General features: G+C 38.2%; 2 protein-coding genes and 2 long non-coding RNA genes across 8 annotated transcripts in view; 1 reads left to right on the top strand and 3 right to left on the bottom strand.

Annotated features, from left to right (window-relative positions):
• The window catches only part of LOC146522312 (uncharacterized), an 88097-nt gene that overhangs the window by 7699 nt on the left and 60398 nt on the right, over nucleotides 1–20000 (bottom strand). The window lies entirely within an intron of this gene.
• LOC146522315 (uncharacterized) lies at nucleotides 1407–18149 on the bottom strand. Of its 2 annotated transcripts, XR_014873046.1 has the most exons (7): nucleotides 18044–18149; nucleotides 17727–17863; nucleotides 17418–17640; nucleotides 10565–17333; nucleotides 3061–3137; nucleotides 2498–2655; nucleotides 1407–2391 (listed from the first exon to the last, which is right to left on the bottom strand). It is a non-coding gene; the product is annotated as an uncharacterized LOC146522315 (long non-coding RNA). The 2 variants fall into 2 exon arrangements; XR_014873045.1 differs by having other exon boundaries at nucleotides 1408–2655.
• Nucleotides 6874–10110, bottom strand: LOC146522317 (uncharacterized). Of its 4 annotated transcripts, none has more exons than XR_014873049.1 (5): nucleotides 9023–10110; nucleotides 8617–8705; nucleotides 7662–8517; nucleotides 7325–7498; nucleotides 6874–6951 (listed from the first exon to the last, which is right to left on the bottom strand). It is a non-coding gene; the product is annotated as an uncharacterized LOC146522317 (long non-coding RNA). The 4 variants fall into 4 exon arrangements; XR_014873048.1 differs by having other exon boundaries at nucleotides 7325–8237; nucleotides 8350–8517; XR_014873050.1 differs by having other exon boundaries at nucleotides 7325–8517; nucleotides 9023–9131; nucleotides 9688–10110.
• LOC146522316 (uncharacterized) lies at nucleotides 11664–13785 on the top strand. Its single transcript, XM_085153711.1, has 4 exons — nucleotides 11664–12149; nucleotides 12729–12797; nucleotides 12963–13109; nucleotides 13413–13785. The coding sequence occupies exons 1-4, from the start codon at nucleotides 11664–11666 to the stop codon at nucleotides 13629–13631; spliced, it is 921 nt and encodes a 306-aa protein (XP_085009837.1). The 3' UTR covers nucleotides 13632–13785.

The following is a 20000-nucleotide window of genomic DNA, read 5'->3' as shown; positions in this document are numbered from 1 at the left end:
GGCACAAAAAACAGGATTTGGCAAAAATACTATGATTTAGCAGAAATACTATGATTGAGCAGAAGTACTAAGATGTAGTAAAAGTACTTTGATTTAACAGAAATACAATTATGGAGGAGTAATACTTTAAAATAGGAGAAATATTGATACACACACACATACACAGAGCCTAAAGGGAACAATATGTGCCATGGAGTGTTAACAAGAATGTGAGGTCCATATTAGAAAAGCTGGTAAAATGATAAAAGTTTGCAGAATTGTAATAAATAATCAATATGAATTACTGGTCTGTGATAGTGTATTAATTTGTAGGGAAAAAAACAACGACCTTTGGCTTGCAGACCCATGTCACTACCAACTGCGCCACTGGGAAAGAGAGCAAACGCCTGGAAAAACAGGGTGATGAGCAGTCAGAATTAGATCGCGGTGAGAGGCAAAAAACGCAGTTTTTTGGAGTTACAAAACATCGTGTAACTCAAAAACTAGGTGGACTAGAAGCATAATTCTTGTACTGGGTGAATCAGCGGACTTTGGTGTACTTTGACTGCGATTTTCATTGCTCTTTGTACAACCGTCACGGAGATATGACAAGAGAAGAAACGGCAGACCTCAGATATGATTGGCTGGCTGGGAAGCCGTGCAGGCTCTGATTTGTAAATTTGAATGTCTCAGTCCTCACAGAGGATTGGCTGCCTGGGGACCTGGCAGTAATATATAGAAATAGTATGATTAAGCATAAATACTACATTACTAAAAATTGGCAGAAAAACCATGTCAACACATTTATTTTCTTAAAAAAAAAATCATCATGAAATTGGTGCACCTTACTCAATGCAATTGGGATATGCATTTCTCCTGAGATGATTGGAACCATGATTCCAAGTGTATTTTCAGTGTTCTGACACCCATGTCTGAATACCGGGATAAAATGTTTTCATCAGTACAAATCCCACACTACCCTGAATCGAATGATAAGATTTATTACCACACACTATTCACTTAGAAGATTTCACGTCTAATGATACATGTGGAGAGAGCAATTAGAAGCATCAAGGCGATCAAAATATTTGACACCATTATCCCTCTGAACGGTGCTGGCAGTGCACACGTCTGCTTCCTAAGTATTATCAAAACAAACCCCTGGTTAAAACTTTGGCTAAAGATTTCACTGTCAGTGAAGTTGCGCAGTTCACTTGGCATTTAGATTGCTCATCTGGTAGATAGGGCACCTCATATACTAAAGCTACGAGACCTCTGCAGCAGCTGTAGTCTTGTATTCATTCCACTGATTGAATACAACAAAATGTTTTAAAAAGCTGCACCGCTCAGACCAGTGCTTGTAACTGCACTATTTTTTATAGTAAAGTTTTATATTGGTTCAGGTAGATTATATATGATTAAATGATTAGAGCTCTAATTATTGATAACAAACAACAATTTTTAACAAGTAAATGTAAAAAATGGTTTTAATAAAATTCAGATTTTAGTGATTGTAGCCCCTCAAATGTAAATATTGGAACTATGCTTTGGCTATTTTAGTAATGTTTACATAATCACATTTATGAATTGCACTGATTTACACTTGGATATATGTTTTTCCTGCCAAGAATAAAGAAAACCTACATTTATTTCAACATATGCACAGCTAATTATGCAACCAAGCACCCTGTTGATTTACCATTAAGATTGCATTAGATGAGAAGAAGAAACTGTAGAGTGCATGTGTGTGGTGTGACCAACATACTGAACATTTAACTTGGCATCTTTAAATCACCTGTACTCTTTTAAGACCACACAATAGAAATCAAATTATTTTTAAGAGAGAAGTGCATCAGTGTGTGAACATGAAAGTAACACCAGTCCACGCTCTCTCTGGTGCTGCTGTTAACTTTGTGTCAACATAGTCGTTACAAGTGACTTTTACAGAGAGACAAGGTGCCATTCTTAGTTGAAGGTATCTGAAGTGAACATAATTCCTCACATAAAGACACTTTATCTCAAGCAGTCCAAACGGTGGCTGTGCAGATGGATCAAAGATCAACCCATCTGGTGAGGAACCAAGCCAGGGAGTGTCAGGGTGGACAACGAGGCCATGAGGCCTATAGTTAAAATTTTTCAATTTGCAGTTTTCTCCAGCTGCGTGTCTGTCCATGTGCTCACGTCTGCAGTCTGTCTCGTTCCTTTGAGGATTCTCTCTGCACAGTTTCACCCCTCATATAACAAACCTCTTAAACATGAAGATGTAATCTTGGCCTGTGGAGCTGATGCCACTCCTGGTCAGCTGCCTGTTCTCCTGTTGCTGTCTCAATCTTATTTGCCATGTCGTCTGTGCTTTCAAGGTGGAAGAGTTCATCCTCACTGCAGACATGCACACACTCTGTGGGGTCCAGCCTGTACTCACAGTGTAGAGTAGCAGTGGCAGGTAAAGAGGAGGATCTTGGGAAATGTTTACAGATGTTGTGGCTAATTTGGGCTGCTGGTAAGAAAGCACACTCACCAATGCTGTCTCAACACAGGTTTTCTCATCACTGATGCCCATGGTTGCTGTTAGAGGTCAATCTGTTACATCAAAGTCTTTGCATGATTCTCCAGTGTTTAGCAAGGAGATGTGAAGTGGGTCACCAGCCAAGTTGTTGTACAGTTTATTTCTGTTAGCTGAAATTTCACATAGCACATAATAATATGAGGGTAAAACGAGGCACTGTTAAAGTCATCTGTGCAATAATGACAATAATAATAATATCAATAATAATAATAATAACAACAACAATATATACACTTAAAAACTACCCCACACACAATAGTTTTTCACCTGAGCACTTAAAGTTAGAGCACTTTATTCATCACTTTTAACTGGATTGTCAACGTCTGACAGTTTTTGGTCTGTTTACAAGTTTTACTGTTTATGTTTGTTTGTCTTTACTTTTGTGAATAGCTGCTATAGGATGTATATATAATTATATTAATTATATTTAAACATTGCACTTTCTATTGTGCTTGGAGCATGTTACCTGACTGTTGTACACTAATACTGTATATAACAGCAGCTTACTATCTCACCTGATTCCTCCTTCCATGACTCGATTGAGCCTTGGTCTGGTGATGACCATTTTAATATCTGGCCCTGGTTCCAACCCCTGAAAAAAAGCAATAACATTTTTTTTTTTTAATACTTCTCAAACAAGCATATAACATATTATTTATTGCTGGTTAGAAAAGAACATTAAAGGGTCAGGCCTGAATATGAATCTCAGTGCTGTTTGGGTTTGTCCCACTGTTGCTCTGTCTCGGTGTAGGTGTGAAGAGACAACCTGCAGCTTCATTTCTGATTGAAAGAGCAAGGCTCACACTGTGCGATTTTGTCAGTCGCGCGATTCAGCTCCTGCTCAAACTGTACGATTGACTCGCGGGGGTTAGAAGTTCGTAGGTCACGATGCAGGGTCTCACACTATACGACCCGATGCTCTGATGCGACCTGAGTTAGGGCTGGGCGATATGACCCAAAATTCATATCTCGATATTTTTTACCTGGACGGCGATATAAGATATATATCTCGATATTTTTTAAGCCATTTTAAGCCATAAAGTAAGAACAAAAAGAGAGTTCTTAGTCAAAGCTGTGTCCCAGATGTCACACAGGCACTTTTATTAACATAGAGCATAGATGTACATAAAATTTACTCAAAAATAAATTATGAGCATTTATTAAATAATAATGTTGCATAAATAAAAGAAAACAATGTTGTTTTTGTGCATAACAAAAAGCTCACAATTGTGCAGTCAAAATGTAAACTAAAAGACGCAGAGCATAGTAACAAAGACAGATTTCACAGCTGCTCAATTCCCAACTTCTACTGTGTGACTGACAGCATTGAGTTTGAAATCCTCTTCGTAACCATGTCTCTTAACAGGTGCCATTTATGGTCCTTATACACAGTAGGGTAATATTACGTTGAAGCACAGTACGTATCACTCCGCGAGGCTCCTCGGTCGCCGTAATGCTCTGACAATCCATCAACCGGTGCAGCACCTTAGCTTACCAAAGTCGTATTAAAACATTTTTTGACAGATTGCTGAGCGCTGTGTACCACATAAAATCGGTTCGTGGCCATCAAACACAACCAGAATTCATACATAAGGCGCGCTGTCAACTTTTGAGAAAATGAAAGGATTTTAGGCTGTGCAGCGCCTCTGGGCTGCCTGGCGTTAGCTCGTTAGCGTGGTTAGCTAGCTAACACGTTGACGGCGTCCAGCCCCACGCACGGGGCGATGCGCAGTAACTCGTTAACGGAGATTTGCCGTGTCCATCTTGTCGCTTCCTGCAGGTGAAGCGATGGGGGAGGAGGGGGATTTGTGTTCAGTGAAGGAGGGGCGAGGCCGAGTAATGTTGCGTAAAGACAAAAGTGGACGAAAGAGAGGCAAACTTGCGGCTCCACAAGTATAGTTCTAACTTAACATAGACTATATCGATATAAAGGATATTGTCACATCTTATATCTCGTATAAAAATATATCGATATTTTTTTAAAACTCGATATATCGCCCAGCTCTAACCTGAGTGCTCACACTGTGCGTCCATAAAATGAAGGATATAACAGAAATTCTGTCGCTCGCTCTCCCTCTCTGTCTTTCACTCACACAGACACGCACACCACCGCCATCAACTTTGCTAAATTGCTAATGAAAAACATTGATCAGGCAGCTGTGATTGAGCAGCAATGTCTATCCAACTATTTTCACGGTTGTTGTGGTCGTGATAATTTTGTGAGGCCACATCGAAAAGGCTCGGATGAGCTTTCCAAAGTTTTACAAACAGGTTTGAAATCCTCAGGACCAAGCGATGGATGATCGGGAGCTGGTCGTGAGGTGTTAATCGCTTCTCGTTACCCCACGTATACTACACGACGCACGATGAAGGCCAAAATCGGGCCATCGCCAAAACGGTCGCACGACTCAAAAATCGGCTCAAAATGGGCACAAAAATAAAAATAAAAAATAAAATCGCACAGTGTAAGCCCAGACAACACACAGTCTGCACTAAAGCACATAGAGAGGCAGTCTTACACACAATGGCTATACAATAATTCAGAGGCAGAGGCCTCCCAGATAGCAAGGAAACATTGAAACAATGTTGAGTCAATATCAGGCGACATCATTGAATCAACGTTGAAGTGTGACGTTGATCTAACGTCACTCTTGCACCCTTTTTTAACATTGAAACAACATCAGGTTTTGATGTTGAATCAATGTCAGGTTTCAACATTGATTCAACGTTAGATTTTCTAATACTGTTGACATTGAAACAATGTCAGATTCTGATATTGAAACACTGTTGAGCTATGGTGTTGATTTTCCACCTCTTTCGCACAGTTGCTTTTCATTAAAACAACAGTTAAATCATGACTGGAAATCTACCTTTCTTTATAGGTATTTTAACCAATACTAAACTACTGCATGTTTCCATCAATACTTAAACCACCTAAACACATAATTGTGTTTTATAAAAAAAAGTCTCAAAATGTATTAATATCCTAAAATAAGAAAGCATTGCATGTGATGTAACAGAGAAAAAAAATAAACAAAAAAGGTCAATAGGCATGTTTTGTTTGCTAAATACTTTATTAAAAACACAATTTCCTATTTACATTTATATGTTTCACAGAAGTTTTTCATTTTTTACTCCGGGATGGGGATGCGTCCTGCACCACCCAAACGATCTGGGGCGTATCGCAGCTAGGGCTGGGTATCGTCACTGATTTCTAGAATCGATTCAATTCCGATTCACAAGGTCCCGAATCGATTCGATCCACGATTCGATTTAATTCGATTCGATTCGATTCACTTCGATTTGAATCTGGGAAATTTTGACAGTCAGAAATATTATAATTCAGATCAGTACATTTACATATTTTTGTATCTATAAAAAGGAAGCTGACACACGCAAGACTTTATCAGAGGTATCACAGCAGATGCCTTTGTGTCAAAGTAGCTGAGGATAAAACACAGAAAAACATGAAGGTGATTTTCCTGGACTGGGATTTTATAAAAATATTCTGCAGTACATCAAAAACGAAAGAAAACCAATAATCAACACATGAACATTACCTCTGAAGTTACAGCGGTTTTATTAGAGACATGGCTAAGCGTTTTGCATTTTGCATAATTTTAAAAAGTTTAAATTTGTTCAGTATTGAACGGCAGAAATTAGGTTTTCTTTTCAGAAGTATATAAAACAGAAAAAAAAAAAGTCGGCCGATAGCGCTGTAAACAACGGTAGACTTGTGCGTAACAAGCAAGCGAATAATGCAGAAAACAGTACAGAGAGGGGGGGGAGAAAGAGAGGGGGGGGGAGAGAGGGAGAGAGAGCGCGAGCACGCGAGAGAGCTGTGCATCGTGGTCGAAGCAAAACAATAAAAGTAAGAGTGAATACATGACGATGTTTATGTGAAGCGTAGTTTGGATCTTCTTTTGCTGCTGGTTCGGTCAATATTATTTGGAGAGACATCAAACTAACAGCTTTAGAATCAGCGCATAAAGGGCGTGAACACAAAGCGCGGACCCGCCGACAGATCAGAATCAGCGAGCTGTCGGCTTTCAGCCCCGACCGCGAGAAAGGCGACATCTAACTGATTCTGATCCGCGGGTTGCGCTGTGTGTTTACGTCTTTGTGCAGAATCCGTGTTCCTGCTCTCATTTACTGTTTTAGCTGTTTGGTGGTTGTTGAAATTTTGTGAGATTTCACCAGAGATTCTGGCATTTCGGCAAAATAAATTTATATTAAAAAATCGATTCAGGATTTTAATGAATCGATTTTACGTTATCCAAGCCAGAATCGATTTTAATCGATAAATCGATTATAAAAACCCACCCCTAATCGCAGCCATTTCTGCACTGCTTGTGCAAAGACAAACTCGGACATAGAGTTTGCCCCTAACTGCTGCGTCAGGCCATCTAGGACAAAAATACACACACACAAACAAAAAAGGTGAATTAGAGCACATGAATAAGTTCTTGTTAACTGTCTTCAGCGGGGAGAAAGTATGTAAACTCCTAGGCTGATAAACATGAAAGTCACCAGGCGTAAATCTGCAAACTGCCGCGTTTGATTCCCAAAGAGCTAGAGCGGAAAAAGTAATAAGTCTTAGCATAGTGTGCCGTGTATCCTTTAAAACAAAATAAACATGGGGTCTTCAGGCTGTACAAACTACAACCCGAGGACTAAATAAGCCAAAGACCAAAGACTCCATCTCCAGATTAACCGGACATGAAAGTCTTGTTATTAAGAAAGACAAAGTAATATAGCAAAAAAAATGGTAAAACTTACCAAATATGCATTTGCAGAGCACTGTATCTTTAAATGCCCTCTTTTGCTTTGTCTGGTCCTTTGTTTTTTTCCCTGCCCAGTTCAGTAGCGAGGCCAGCTCATTTGTAATGGCATAATTACACGGCGGACTCGCACCTCCAGTGTGGTCCCTCCAACCAAGGCAAAGCGTCTCACCTATAGACACATTTTAAGAGATGGAATTAGCGTGTCTCATGTCTTAAATGTGTATGCAAGTGCTTGTGTGTTTAATCAACAGGCCGTTGTTATGTATTTAAATCACATCTGACAGCTATTACACTTTATAGTTACAAAGTGTACATAACCTTTATATACTTACCATTGCCTTATTGGCCTCTTGTGATAGAAGAGCTGCCTCTGCATTATTTAGCTCCTCCATGTTGTGCAAGGGCAAATCCAGAGGCAGTACCCCAGCATCTACCGATTGATTGCAGCCGGTATTGCGGATGGCTCCGACCTCCTCACGGAGTTCGTTAACTGCTCGCGTCAGGTCTGACAGCATAGTTAACATCTTTTGTGAGGTCGCATCTGTTTAAAAAAAAAACAATTCTAGAAAGATTAATGGCTTAAGCAATGAGAGGCGAAAAACTAATGTATCCATAAGTGATGGTGTAACATTCTGCATTCAAGTACAAGTTGTTCTAACTGCTAAGAGCTTTTGCTAGTTTTTGCCTGTCACATATATTTGATATTTGTATATGTAGCTGCCATCACCAGTGCATGAATTATGTGTGAATGGGTGGATGACTGAATGTGTAAAGCGCTTTGGGGTCCTTAGGGACTAGTTCAAGCGCTGTACAAATATAGGCCATTTACCATTTATACCATGTAAAATCTGAAATTCAAAGACTTTCGAACTTGCCTTGTAATAGTGGCCTCACAGAGTCTCTGGAATCTACAGAAAAACAAATCACAACAAGATGACATTCAGGAGTATAAACTGGTGTTTTGAAGATAAGAGTACAATGACATTGTGATTCAGCTTTAAAACAATTTTAAAAGCATACCATCTATAGGGAAGGCCTCGACATCAGACTCAGCATGCTGGGGAAATCGCAAAGCTGTGTCGGTTGTGCTGGAGTTGTGCTGGAGTGGAGAAAGGTGCCGGCAGCTGGGTGGGGCATTATGATGCCTGCTGTCAGTGGGCTGGGGGGAAGACTGCGGAGTGGTGAGGGCTGTTTAGAAAAAGATTTAAGAATACAGACAACTTGTCAAAAAAGTTTCCTTGTGTCACACACAGATATGTACAAAGACACTAGACAGTATTTTATTACCTGGTATTTTCACTCGAGGGGCCTGGGGAAACCTTTTTTTTGTGGGCTGCTCATCCTCTGAGTCACTATATGTGTACAGGGGATTTGGTCTAAAGACAAAAAAGTTGAAAACGGTCATAAGTAATTACAAATGTGCTTTTGGAATATTTTTTCCTAAAGTTACAGTTTGATTTATAAAAACACACACAGGAAACGGAGATGTGCAAGAAGGTACAGTATACAAGGAATTTTTGAAGTGCACAAGTGTACACGGCTTTGCATTTTTAAAAAGTTTACAAGCTTCCACTTTTTGGACTATATTATGTGGTGATATTGCAGTATGCAAGCACCACAGATATGTATAAAAGACAAGATCATAAATTCTTAGCAATCAAAGATATGTTTGTGAAATAAAAAAAAGTTTTACTTGTGCTTTCTTTTATGAGTGGTATGAGTTTCAGCTTCGGACTGAAGGTCAGACGTATAGTGTTCATTTAGATATTTCTGAAGACTGCGTTCTGCTTCGTGAAATGTGTCTGGAAGTACAAACACAATGTATGGCCAGACATAAATTGAGCGTGCAGCGTAAAGTTAGGTGAGCGTGCAGCGTAATTTAGGTGGGCGTGCAACGTAAAGTTTGAATTGAGTGCGAATCGAAGCGGGTGCTCTGCAATCATTAAAAGTAACAAAGTCATTGAACACATTTATACAGTTACCTTTACGTTTATCAATCATATATCTCAGATTTACAATTTTTTGTAGTACTATGCTAAAAAGAAACTACAGAGCGAAAGTCTGGGTCAGGCGAAGCGACGGCAAGAACAAAGGAACCCTCGAAGCGTTAAAGCTAACTAGCTAGCTAGCTTTGTAAGGGAATATAACGGAAAAGTTTGAAACGAAAATGTCTTCTTTGTTGATAGACTTTGTTCGCTGTGCAATTTATTTGTTGCCGGATTGTAAGATGAAAGTAAACACAATTTCGGGTTCCCATATTTTGTCCGAAACTTTACATTAACAAGTTTGTTTGTTTTTTACTGTTATTCAAATGCAACTGTGGAAATAACAAATAGAACAAAAATCATTCATTCTTACCTTATACTAATCGTGGTGCAGGCCAGTGCAGTGCAAGAACTGATGCCTTCTCCGGTCCGCTGAGAGTAATGTCCCGCTCTACTGTACAAGACAATGGTTACCTGGAGGGATGTACCACTGTGAGAGGGGGTGCTTTGGAATAGTCCAAGTGGTAGCAGCTTAAATTTCCCGCTCAACCATAAATATATGGTTTTTCAACGTGATTGTTGTCGCCTTGTCAACTATAAATAGATCAACAATCAACGATGACAGAACAACAGTGAATCAATGTTATTTCAATGTCAGTGTCAGGTTTCATCAGTATTTCAGTGTTGTTTCAACATTGGTTTTGTGTTGACATTTCAACCCTGACGATTCTGATGGTTCAGATGGAAAATCAACATCTGTTCAATGTCTCCTTGCTATCTGGGCTGTGACATCCACCAGGTACAAAGAGGGCTAGATGATGGCACTCAAACTCCCAACAAACATAGATGTTTACATCGATGCTGTAACTGCAATAAGTTAGTTAATTAACCAATTCGCACTACAACCTGGTTTGCCTCTTACCTGTAATTATTTTTATTTAATATAATAACTGTACAGTACTCTCTGTTTATAGTAACCATTGTCCTTAATGTAAATATGTAAGAAAAATTGTGTATGTTTCTGTTCCGTGTCCTGTGTACTGTTTGTTTGTATATTTGTCTTTTTGGCTGCTGTTACAACCAAATTTCCAAATTTGTGGGACAATTAAAGGATTATTCTATTCTATTCTAACAGAGCCTCAACATGTTCTCACTGTAATTTCCCCTCATGAATGAATTTATGCTGCACTAATCTGAATGTTCGGAGGGAAATCAAACACATTTTACTGGCAGTACTCAAGCTGGCTTACCTTTGTTTGAATGACGACGTATTCACAACGTGGAGTCTAAAAATAGCCAAATCTTGTAACCAACCATTGGTTAATCGGATATGCGCCTCCAGACATTTATAACTGGTTCGCTGTGTATGCGCTGACTCCTCAGGTACGGAAATATATCAGGCTTCGGGGTTTCTGCTCCACTGCCGTTTTTTCATACGGGTCCACGTTTCCAATGCACGCTATTTTTTGCAGGTACCGTCTCTTCGCATCCGACACAATCTGAGTCTATAAAGTTCTTTTTGTTTTGAGCTGCTTTTAAGTACGGTTTGTATCTTCCTTCCAAACGAGTGTGTTTGTTTTGATTCATGGCCTGATAAAATGGTGGCATGCTCCCACAATGCATTGCGGCGTGACGTCAACTCCAAAGCCCTATAACTGATTTTATAAATCTCAAATTTTACGTTTGAGACTTATAAAATAGTAATGATAATTCCATGATTAAAATTAGACGAGTTAAACAATAACAAAAAAAAAAACAAAAAACAGTGATAACATAAAATCAACACAAGGCAGTCCAATCACGAAACACAATCGTAGTTAGCCAATCAGGGCGGGTGACAACAGATTACATCACAAGTTGCAACTTAAAGACCGGCGGGAACCTTATTTGATCTTTCTTGATCTTTCTAAGAGACTTCGAGGGACTACTGTTCTTAACAACTTCGGATAACGTAAGTATTGAACTTTGAGGGTTTTTTTCTTTTACTACCTTTATAATATGTATAATACAATATAGGGCAAGACACAAGATCTTGCCATTTAATTTGCTGTCAATATAAAGACTGTCAAAGTACCAAAATTTAATCTGACTTTTCTTTCTTTTTCCTATGTTACGTTTCTATTGCAGAGAAATTCATTATCGATAAATTCACATTTACTATTGACAGTAATGTATTAGTGGGTGTCATAGTTGATGAACTTATTGTCTCATGGGTATTTAATTGAAAAAAGATCTAAATGTATTAATGAAAAATAATTATGTTTATGAGTTTTCTTTGAATCTACAAAAGCTACAGGTGTTACCATATTATATGACCACTGGATATAGCAGAAATGTATTAACTTCATAATGTTTTTGTGTTGCTTTTTTTCCAGAATGGCATTAACGAAACTTCTTAACAACCGCCCGGACACTCCATACTTCCGGCCACCCCCGCTGCATTTCCGAATTTTGAATTCCTGTGACCAGCAGAAGGTCCTCAGCTGGGATTTTAAAGATGAGACCGCTAAAGCTCTTACAACCAAAATAAACAAAGTCATAGCCATCACTGATGGGGAGAGTGTGACAAAGGTCACAATTTTTGAGGAATTTGCCTCAAAGGTCCAGCAGGGGGGGTCTTTTATAATGAGAGGCTACGAACTTAGGGGCACAGTGCCCCCTTTCTCCATTAATGTTAAAAGTCAGACCCAATTTTTTAGGGCTCCCACACTGAATGTCAAAGAAGACCTTTACAAACAAGCTGATGAACTCCTCCATCCCCCTGCTCCTCTCACGCCTCTGAGGATGAGTTCAGCCAGGTGCGGGCTCATCACAGCACAAAGGGAGGTGGTGGAGGTAAGTATTTGTGGTTGCATCAGAATTTACATAGCTTTAGGTTTTCAAATAAGTCATTACTGCTTGTATTGTTTACACTTAAAATGATAATTTCTGTTTTTGCTGTCAAGCAGACACTTAATTATGTTGTTATTAACTACAATTTAGAAAAATGTATATTTTCCTCAAACCTTTTCTGGTATTTATGCAGATTTAAAATCCATTTGCATCATGTCTACATGCACTTGTATTGTAAAGGCTAGATTCTAGCGAACAGTCTCTACTTGATAAAAACAAACATAATATAATTTGTATATCTGAAACTGGAAAAGTTTTAATTGAAGTTGTTGTTGCTAAAACATGCAACTAAGTTACAAAATGTACTGTTTATAGAAGGATTTTCCACAAGTTGTTTCATAATCACAGTAGATGAAAAGCATCATAATAACTGATACAGATAAAACAGCTTCTGATAAGATCATGTGCAGAATACTTAACAATAACAATAACATAATCTAAACAGATGACTGAAAAAATAAAAACCAATCACAGATCACTACACTGACTATTACTGACATTAAATTTCAATTTACTTTTCAGTTTTCTGCTGTAAAGCAAGTGAAGGTGGGGAAACATAATGTTCCCCTTAAAAATATCCAGCTGAAGGAGGTAATGTTGAAATTTAAGTTTTATATTGAAAATAGTGAAACTAATGTAACAAATTTGACATTGCTGTTACAGAATGTATGAGGCTGTGGGCTTCCCCCCCCTATTTACTGGAGTTGTTATTATTTAATTAATAAATCTTTAATTCTGTCATGTTTGTGATTTCAGGATGGTTATACGATGACAGTCTGCCTCTGGAGGGAGGCAGCCATTTTCCACTTCAACGTGGGAGACCACGTCAGCCTCTCCCACTTGAAGCGGAGCCAGTCCTCATATGGCGTGCAGCTGCACAGCACGGCATTCACGAGGATTGAGGTATGAAGAAGCTAAACAAACAAATGTTTAGAACTAGGTTTTCAAATTTGACATAATATTATATATATTATCTTACACACACACACACACACACACATATATATATATATATATATATATATATATATATATTCATTCTGGAATTTACTTACCTGGATAATTGCGCATGCATCAAGACATAATGTGTATGTATGTGTCTTGGCGACTTAATGAAACCACATGATGACCACAGCTCTTCTTTTTTCTTGTTGGATAAAAAAAACCTTTTTCAGGGCTAAATGTGTGCCTATGCTGTCTCAACAGGCAAAAGTCGAGGAGAGAGCTGACATCCTCATCATTGGTGTGGCCACAACGGACATGCCAAACCAGCTGGAGGTGTTGCTGGAGGATGGAAAGAGTCTATACATTCAAAGTGACCTGTGGAGTCCCTTTGATAAGGAACTGGAGGAGGCAGCTATCAAAGTTGCTGTTAAAATAAAGGGAAAACAAATTGTACATATTCAAAAATATCAGTGCGAATAATTTAAACAAAATGTAGTTCCTTTGTTCACTTTGTTCAAAAATGTGTAATGTAATGTGTAAAAAATTGTATTTTATAACTTAAAAAGAATTATTTTTTTTTCCTATCAATATTTATAATTTGTAATGACATTTTGTTAAGTTCTGTACTATAGTTAACAGTTTTAGTATTTTCCAGTGTTAAGTATTTATATATTAAAAATTGTACATAATAATCTTATATTTGTGTTTGTTTTTAATTTTTAGAACAATGGAAGGCTATATAATGTTGTTTTTAAAAAAAGAAGAATAACAGAACAGATCAAGGCTTAATGTTGAATTTTGTAGATAATAAAGGGGGCAGGTCTATAAACAATATTTGATTTGTACCTTTTGAAAAAGCCAACAAATTCTTTTCATTATTGATTTTAACATTCCTGCTCTTTTAATTTGTAATTCAAATAATTGTGGAAGGGCAAAATGATGAACTCGAGATTTCTGGGTGGATATGATATCAATTAGAATAGAATAGAATAGATTAGAATAATCATTTAATTGTACCACAAGGGGAAATGTGGTTGTATCAGCAGCACAAAAAACCCCACATATACAAACAGAACAGTACACAGAACAGAAACACAATTGTTACATATTTACATCATGGACAATAGTTACCAAAGCAGAATACAGTACAGTTGTTAAAATTTAAGTAAAGATCGGGTGCAAACAGAGCAGGATACTGAAAAATGTTTAAATAGTTAGAAATATTTAGAATAATTAGAAAACTGCAGATTGTGTATCGTACTTGTGCATTAAAAAGTAGACATGTAACTCCCAATAAGTTGTCTGTACTCTCAGTACAGACAGTGGACAGTGGACTCAGTACAGACCTGTGGTGATGACGACTATGGCAGAGTTGTCAGAGAACTTCTGTTGGTGGCAGCGTGGGGAGAGGATGGAGAAGTCTGCAGTCTAGGAGGTGAAGAGGAACAGTTCCAGCACAGTTCCCTGTGAGGCTGCCGTACTGTAGACCAGTGTATCAGAGACACAGCCCTGTGACCTCACATACTGTGGGCGTTCTGTGAGGTAGTCCAGTATCCACTGGGACATGTGGTGGTCTTTCCTGATAGCTCCAGCTTGTCCCTCAGAAGTCGTGGGTGGATGTTTTTGAAAGTACTGGAGAAATCAAAGAACATGATCCTCACAGTGCATCCAGGCTTCTCAAGGTGAGTCAGAGATCGGTGCAGGAGCTAGATGATGTCATCCTCCACCCCAAAGCCAGGCTGGTAAGCAAACTGCAGCGGATCCAATAAAGACCTCACCAAGGGGCGCAGATGGTTTAGAACCAACCTCCCGAGGGTCTTCATCAGATGTGATGTCAGGGAGGACAGGGAGATGTGATTAAAATTGCCAGAGTTCATGAAAAGGGCCAAAGGGTGCTGTGTTTGGAGTATGCTGGTTACAGTGTGCAGCTAATGTTGGGTCATAGCTGCCAATTCATCCACTTTGTAGGGGAGAGATCTCACGTTCCCCATAATAACAGATGGAATTGCTGGCCGGTACCTTCTAACCTTGCTGCGACGCCCGATCCCGGCCCGAGTACTGCGTCTCTCCCTTCTCACCTCATGGGGGATGTTGGCTTGCTCGGTGGTAGGCAGAACAGCGGAAGCGCCGAGGGCTAACAGCTGCTGGCTAACAACAGATCCCTGCTGTAAAGAATGCGAGGTTGGATCTCCACGCGGTCTCCGGACACAGATGCCGTAAAAAATGCAATAAGAAAAACGATTGTCCATAAAATTCTGAGCTCCATTGTGGGAGATCAGTCCACAACAGAAAAGCTCAGTCCACAGTCCTAAGTGGGAGCTCAGTCCACAGTCCACAATAGAAAAACAAAAACAAGATTCACAAGAACAACAAAGAAACAAATATTAAAGGGAAAAACGGAGTCTGTCAGGCTGGAGCTGCTGATACTGGCTGCCAGCTCGGAGCGGCGCTTGAAGCTTTTTTTAAAGGCATTTACAGGCAGTGAATTAAAACAGACATTCACATGTGCATATTTAAAGAAACGGGAAAAAAATAAAGAACATTGAAGTTGTGGAATAAATAACATTGAAAATTAATTGAATAATAATTAATAAATAATTGAAAAACTGCCCCATGTTAGAGAGTGACTTATGATAAGTTATTGCTTGGTTTAACTTTACTACTAACAGCTTTATGGTTCTACTCTGATCAAAACTCAAGTCAGCTGTGTCACTCAAAAGTAATGATAAACAGAAACACATATCACTGAATGTGACTGTCATGAACTTTTCAAGGCATTCTTATCAACACTCTGATAACCACAGTTTCAAACAGATGTTTGACCAAATAATCTAAAATCTATACAAACAATTGAAGCATCCGCTGGAATTGTGAATATATCCTTGTTTGCCATGTTTATGTTCACAGGCTATTAATTTAAAAATTTCTACATATACATATATTTATTTATACCTAGGAAGTGAGAGACAAAATATGTTCTCTGATTTGTTGGAGTTTTTTGCACATACCGTGTGGCAACGATAAACAACATATTCAAATGCCACATTAAAATTTTCAAAAGCTTCTTTTTTCAATTAGTTTACAGTTTCCTGATTTGATGATAAATATGGTACCAAACTAAGGAATACTGTTGAAATGAAGTTCACATTGTGATATATTTCAGGTATGGAGAGTCACACAGCTGAACAACTGAAAAATAGTCAATGTTAGAGAGCGACTTATGATCAGATATTATTTGGGTTAACTTTACCTCTTACAGCTTTTCACATAGTACTGTGACCAGGATGAAAGTCATCATGAAGTAGCTGTAAACAGTAGACTCATTAACATGAATATTATGGTTCTACTCTGACTCATGTCAGCTGTGTGACCTCATAAAATGATAAACAGAAACACATAGCACTGGATGACACCTTCATGAACTTTTCAAACAGACTTAATGGGTCAAACTATATGTCTGACCCATTATCTATATATATTAGAGCAGTCTAAGCACAGATGTGGAAAACCACTGTTACACCTATTCTATACTCATGTACTTACTGACACCCCATACTAAGACAATATTCATACAAACACACTTTGAGCTTTCTTTACCTATCCTCTTAAACACTTTCTCTTTTTTGAGATTGTGTAATCTCTATAAAGAATATGTGTAATGGTTCAATAGAATCTGATTTAAATGTCCATAATAACCAAATGATCTTTATTGTGCATCCTACAATTCAAGATTTAGAGCTGTGTGTTTGTATGAATTCAGGTTGCTATACTTATAGACTAAAATTACACTAATCCACTATTTACCCAAACAAGTTACGTTGTTTGGGTAAATAGGTTGGGTTTTTTCTACAACATAATTATTCAACAATCAAAAATTACAAAACAATATATGTGCACATTAATCCAAAATTTAGTTTTATATGTCCGATATTGTTTCTTAAATCTGGTGACACAAACGGAGTCAAAAATTCATTGTTGGTGTGACATGTGGCTCTATTTACCTTTGAACAATGATGTGCTGCTAAAAAAAATAATATGTTGATTAAAACTGTTTTTGTTTAGTAAAAGGACTGAAATCACAAGGAAACTGTCACCTTAAAGCCTCATTTTGAATACCATCACAAACAGATGTTTTCCACACAGTTAACAAAGCTCCAGCACATCCGATCACTGCATCTAAATCTAAAAGAAGACAAAAACATATCAAATATAATTTACACAATGGAAGACTTTTGATTTAATAACTAAGCTTAAAATAAGTGTTACCTTTGAATATTTGTGGGAAAAATCTGATGCTACCCCAAGAATACAAAGCCACACTGGAAACGATGACAGGCTTGCAGCCCTCTGTCTTCCTGGAGTGAGGTGCCTGATCAGTAGCAGTGAGTTGACAGAAGTCGGTGTCTGTAAGAGTGGTCAAACACTGATACTCTGTCCACTTGCGTAGAGTCTAAGAAGCTGGAATGCAGGCACACTGTACAAGCTTGTTCTAAAAAATACAGAAAAAGGAACATTTTATTTGTGTTAAGGCCTAAAAACTACAAATAAGTTATACAATGAACAATGTTGAAATACCTTATAGGTGCTGCAGGCCACATAACCAGAATCCAGAGCAACCTCACACTCACATGATGGTGAGGAAAGACATGAGCTCTGCAATGAGGTTTGAATGTCTCAGTTGGGACACTGAAGAACTCAGAAGACAGCAGTACCTGCACAGAGAGACAGAGTAGGAAAAGCATAGATTTGTAACCCATAATGTGAATTAAAACTCAAAAAGTGTCAACAAGTATAATCATCTGAGTGTGGAATTATTTAAGCAATAAACAGGATTTAAATTAATTAATTGAATTTAAAACACTGACATTTTTATCAAAGATAAAGAATCATACCTCTCTCTGCTCTGAGGATCACTGAGCATCTCTGACAGGAAATACAGTTTCCTCAGTATGAGTCATCATTGATGGTCTCAGAGGTGTGTAGTGTGGCAGCATGATGTTGGTCTCCAGATCAGGCAGGAGGTCAGGTGATGGGTGTGTCATCTTCTCCATTGAAGGCACACTGATATGGCAGTTCATAAAACAGCAGTCTCTGTGTGGCATGTAGTTATCTGTGCAGTCCAGCACTGATGGATCAGGTTTGGCTCAGCAGTTCATGAAGATGGTGTTAAGATGTTGTTTCAGCTGAGGATGGTGAAGTTTGAAGGTTTTCCCACAAAGGAAACAGGACTGTGTGTGCCCTGTCTGAAAAAAATACATCTACAAAACATAAAGTGCTTTTAACACCACCCACCCTCCCCACCCACCCATTTCAGCCCCCAAGTGTCTATGTAATGCTGGTATGGGGTGTCAGTTACTAAATCTAATTAGTGCGTCAGAAAGCGGGAGCTACACCTAAAGCCCCCGCTTTCTGATGTCTTTGTTTATTAGCAGCTTTTTCCAGCTGCTCAGAGAATTCTGACTTGGCCTTTATCCACCCAAACCCAAACCCACCCAGATAAAGGCCAAGTCAGAAAATGGATGCAGAAACTTTCCATGTACTTCTAAATCAGTTTTTATACATATTCTGTAAGCTGTAAAAATGTTTTTTCTCTACATAATGTATCATTATAGACATCTCTGGTAGCCTAAAGATAGTTTAAAACTTTTACATTTTTTTACCTGTAAAACATGATAAGCAAAACCTAATTCATCCCAAAAACATTTGATTCTACAAAATCTACTATAATCAAGAAAATATAATTGTCTGTATTTATTCATGTGACCCATAATAAATACCTGCATTTATCTGGGATTTATTTATTTACTATTTCATATTTGAAAGCCCTTGGAGAGGAAGATCTCATTTGTTGAGATACATATGTCAGAGTAAAAAAAGTATCAAAAAAGGAGATGACAATTAACATCCATGAAAAAATGCATTTGTAGATTTAGTCATTTAAAACATGAGAATAAAAAATAAATTATGTCAGTTTAATACTTTTTGCAGCATATTTCAGATCTGCGGTGCATGATAACAGAAAGCAGATCTCCCAGCTCTGCATGAAGTACAGCCATGATTTGGTGAAATGATTAATAACATTGCAATAAGAAAGGGTCTTCTTACAGACAGAGTAGGGAAGACAATATGAAGAAATGTGATATTTCAATGAAAAATCTTTTTCATGCTCTACAATCAGTAAACTCTGTAACAGACATGATCTGTAATTGTTTCAAAACTCACCACACAACTTCATGATTGGCTCAAGGACAGGACACAAAACACAGGGTTGTGGTAACTGTAATATGTTCTCAGGACACCTGAATGGAGGCTTTTCTGTGGCTGAGAAATAAAAATCAGGTCAAGCAGGGTGTTCTTGTCTGTAGTGGCAGAAGTGATCAGCTGTGAATACCCTCTCGACTGAAACTGCTCCAGAATCTGTTTTCTTCCACTCTGTAACTGGTTCTCATTAAAATCTCCAGCACACAAGCAAGTCCAACTGACAAATCAGAATCTCGACTTTAATGAAATTGAGATCCTTGAAATGATTTCAAAACACTATTTTTGACCTTAATTAAGGCAACTCTGAAATTAAAGTGGACCAAAATCCCCCAGTGATGTAAATCAGTCATTACTAGTTACTATAAATGCTTGATGGTAGTTGTTGCTATCAGGGCTTTCACAGCTGGGTATTAGAGAACAAATAGCTCTGGTTTGGTTTTCTCTGCTTCATACATGAAATCATCACTTTAAAACTGCTTGTATTTGTATTTATCCAGGTCATCCTTGTTAGAAGATTTGAAACATGTGACAAAAAAGCATAAACAAACTAAATCTGCAAGGAAGAAAGACTTTTCCCACTGTACCTCA

Source organism: Neolamprologus multifasciatus, chromosome 3 (genome assembly GCF_963576455.1).
Source record: "Neolamprologus multifasciatus chromosome 3, fNeoMul1.2, whole genome shotgun sequence".
In the NCBI taxonomy this organism is placed as follows: Eukaryota; Metazoa; Chordata; class Actinopteri; order Cichliformes; family Cichlidae; genus Neolamprologus; species Neolamprologus multifasciatus.
Note: the sequence above shows the minus strand (reverse complement) of the source record. Positions and strands in the feature narration are given on the sequence as shown.

What these genes read in the sequence shown, in the direction of transcription:
- LOC146522316 (XM_085153711.1), top strand. Translation starts at nt 11,664, where the DNA reads ATGTTTTTGTGTTGCTTTTTTTCCAGAATGGCATTAACGAAACTTCTT. An exon ending in AAAATATCCAGCTGAAGGAG is followed by an intron (nt 12,798 to 12,962) that starts GTAATGTTGAAA and finishes TTGTGATTTCAG; the next exon opens with GATGGTTATACGATGACAGT. An exon ending in CGGCATTCACGAGGATTGAG is followed by an intron (nt 13,110 to 13,412) that starts GTATGAAGAAGC and finishes CTGTCTCAACAG; the next exon opens with GCAAAAGTCGAGGAGAGAGC.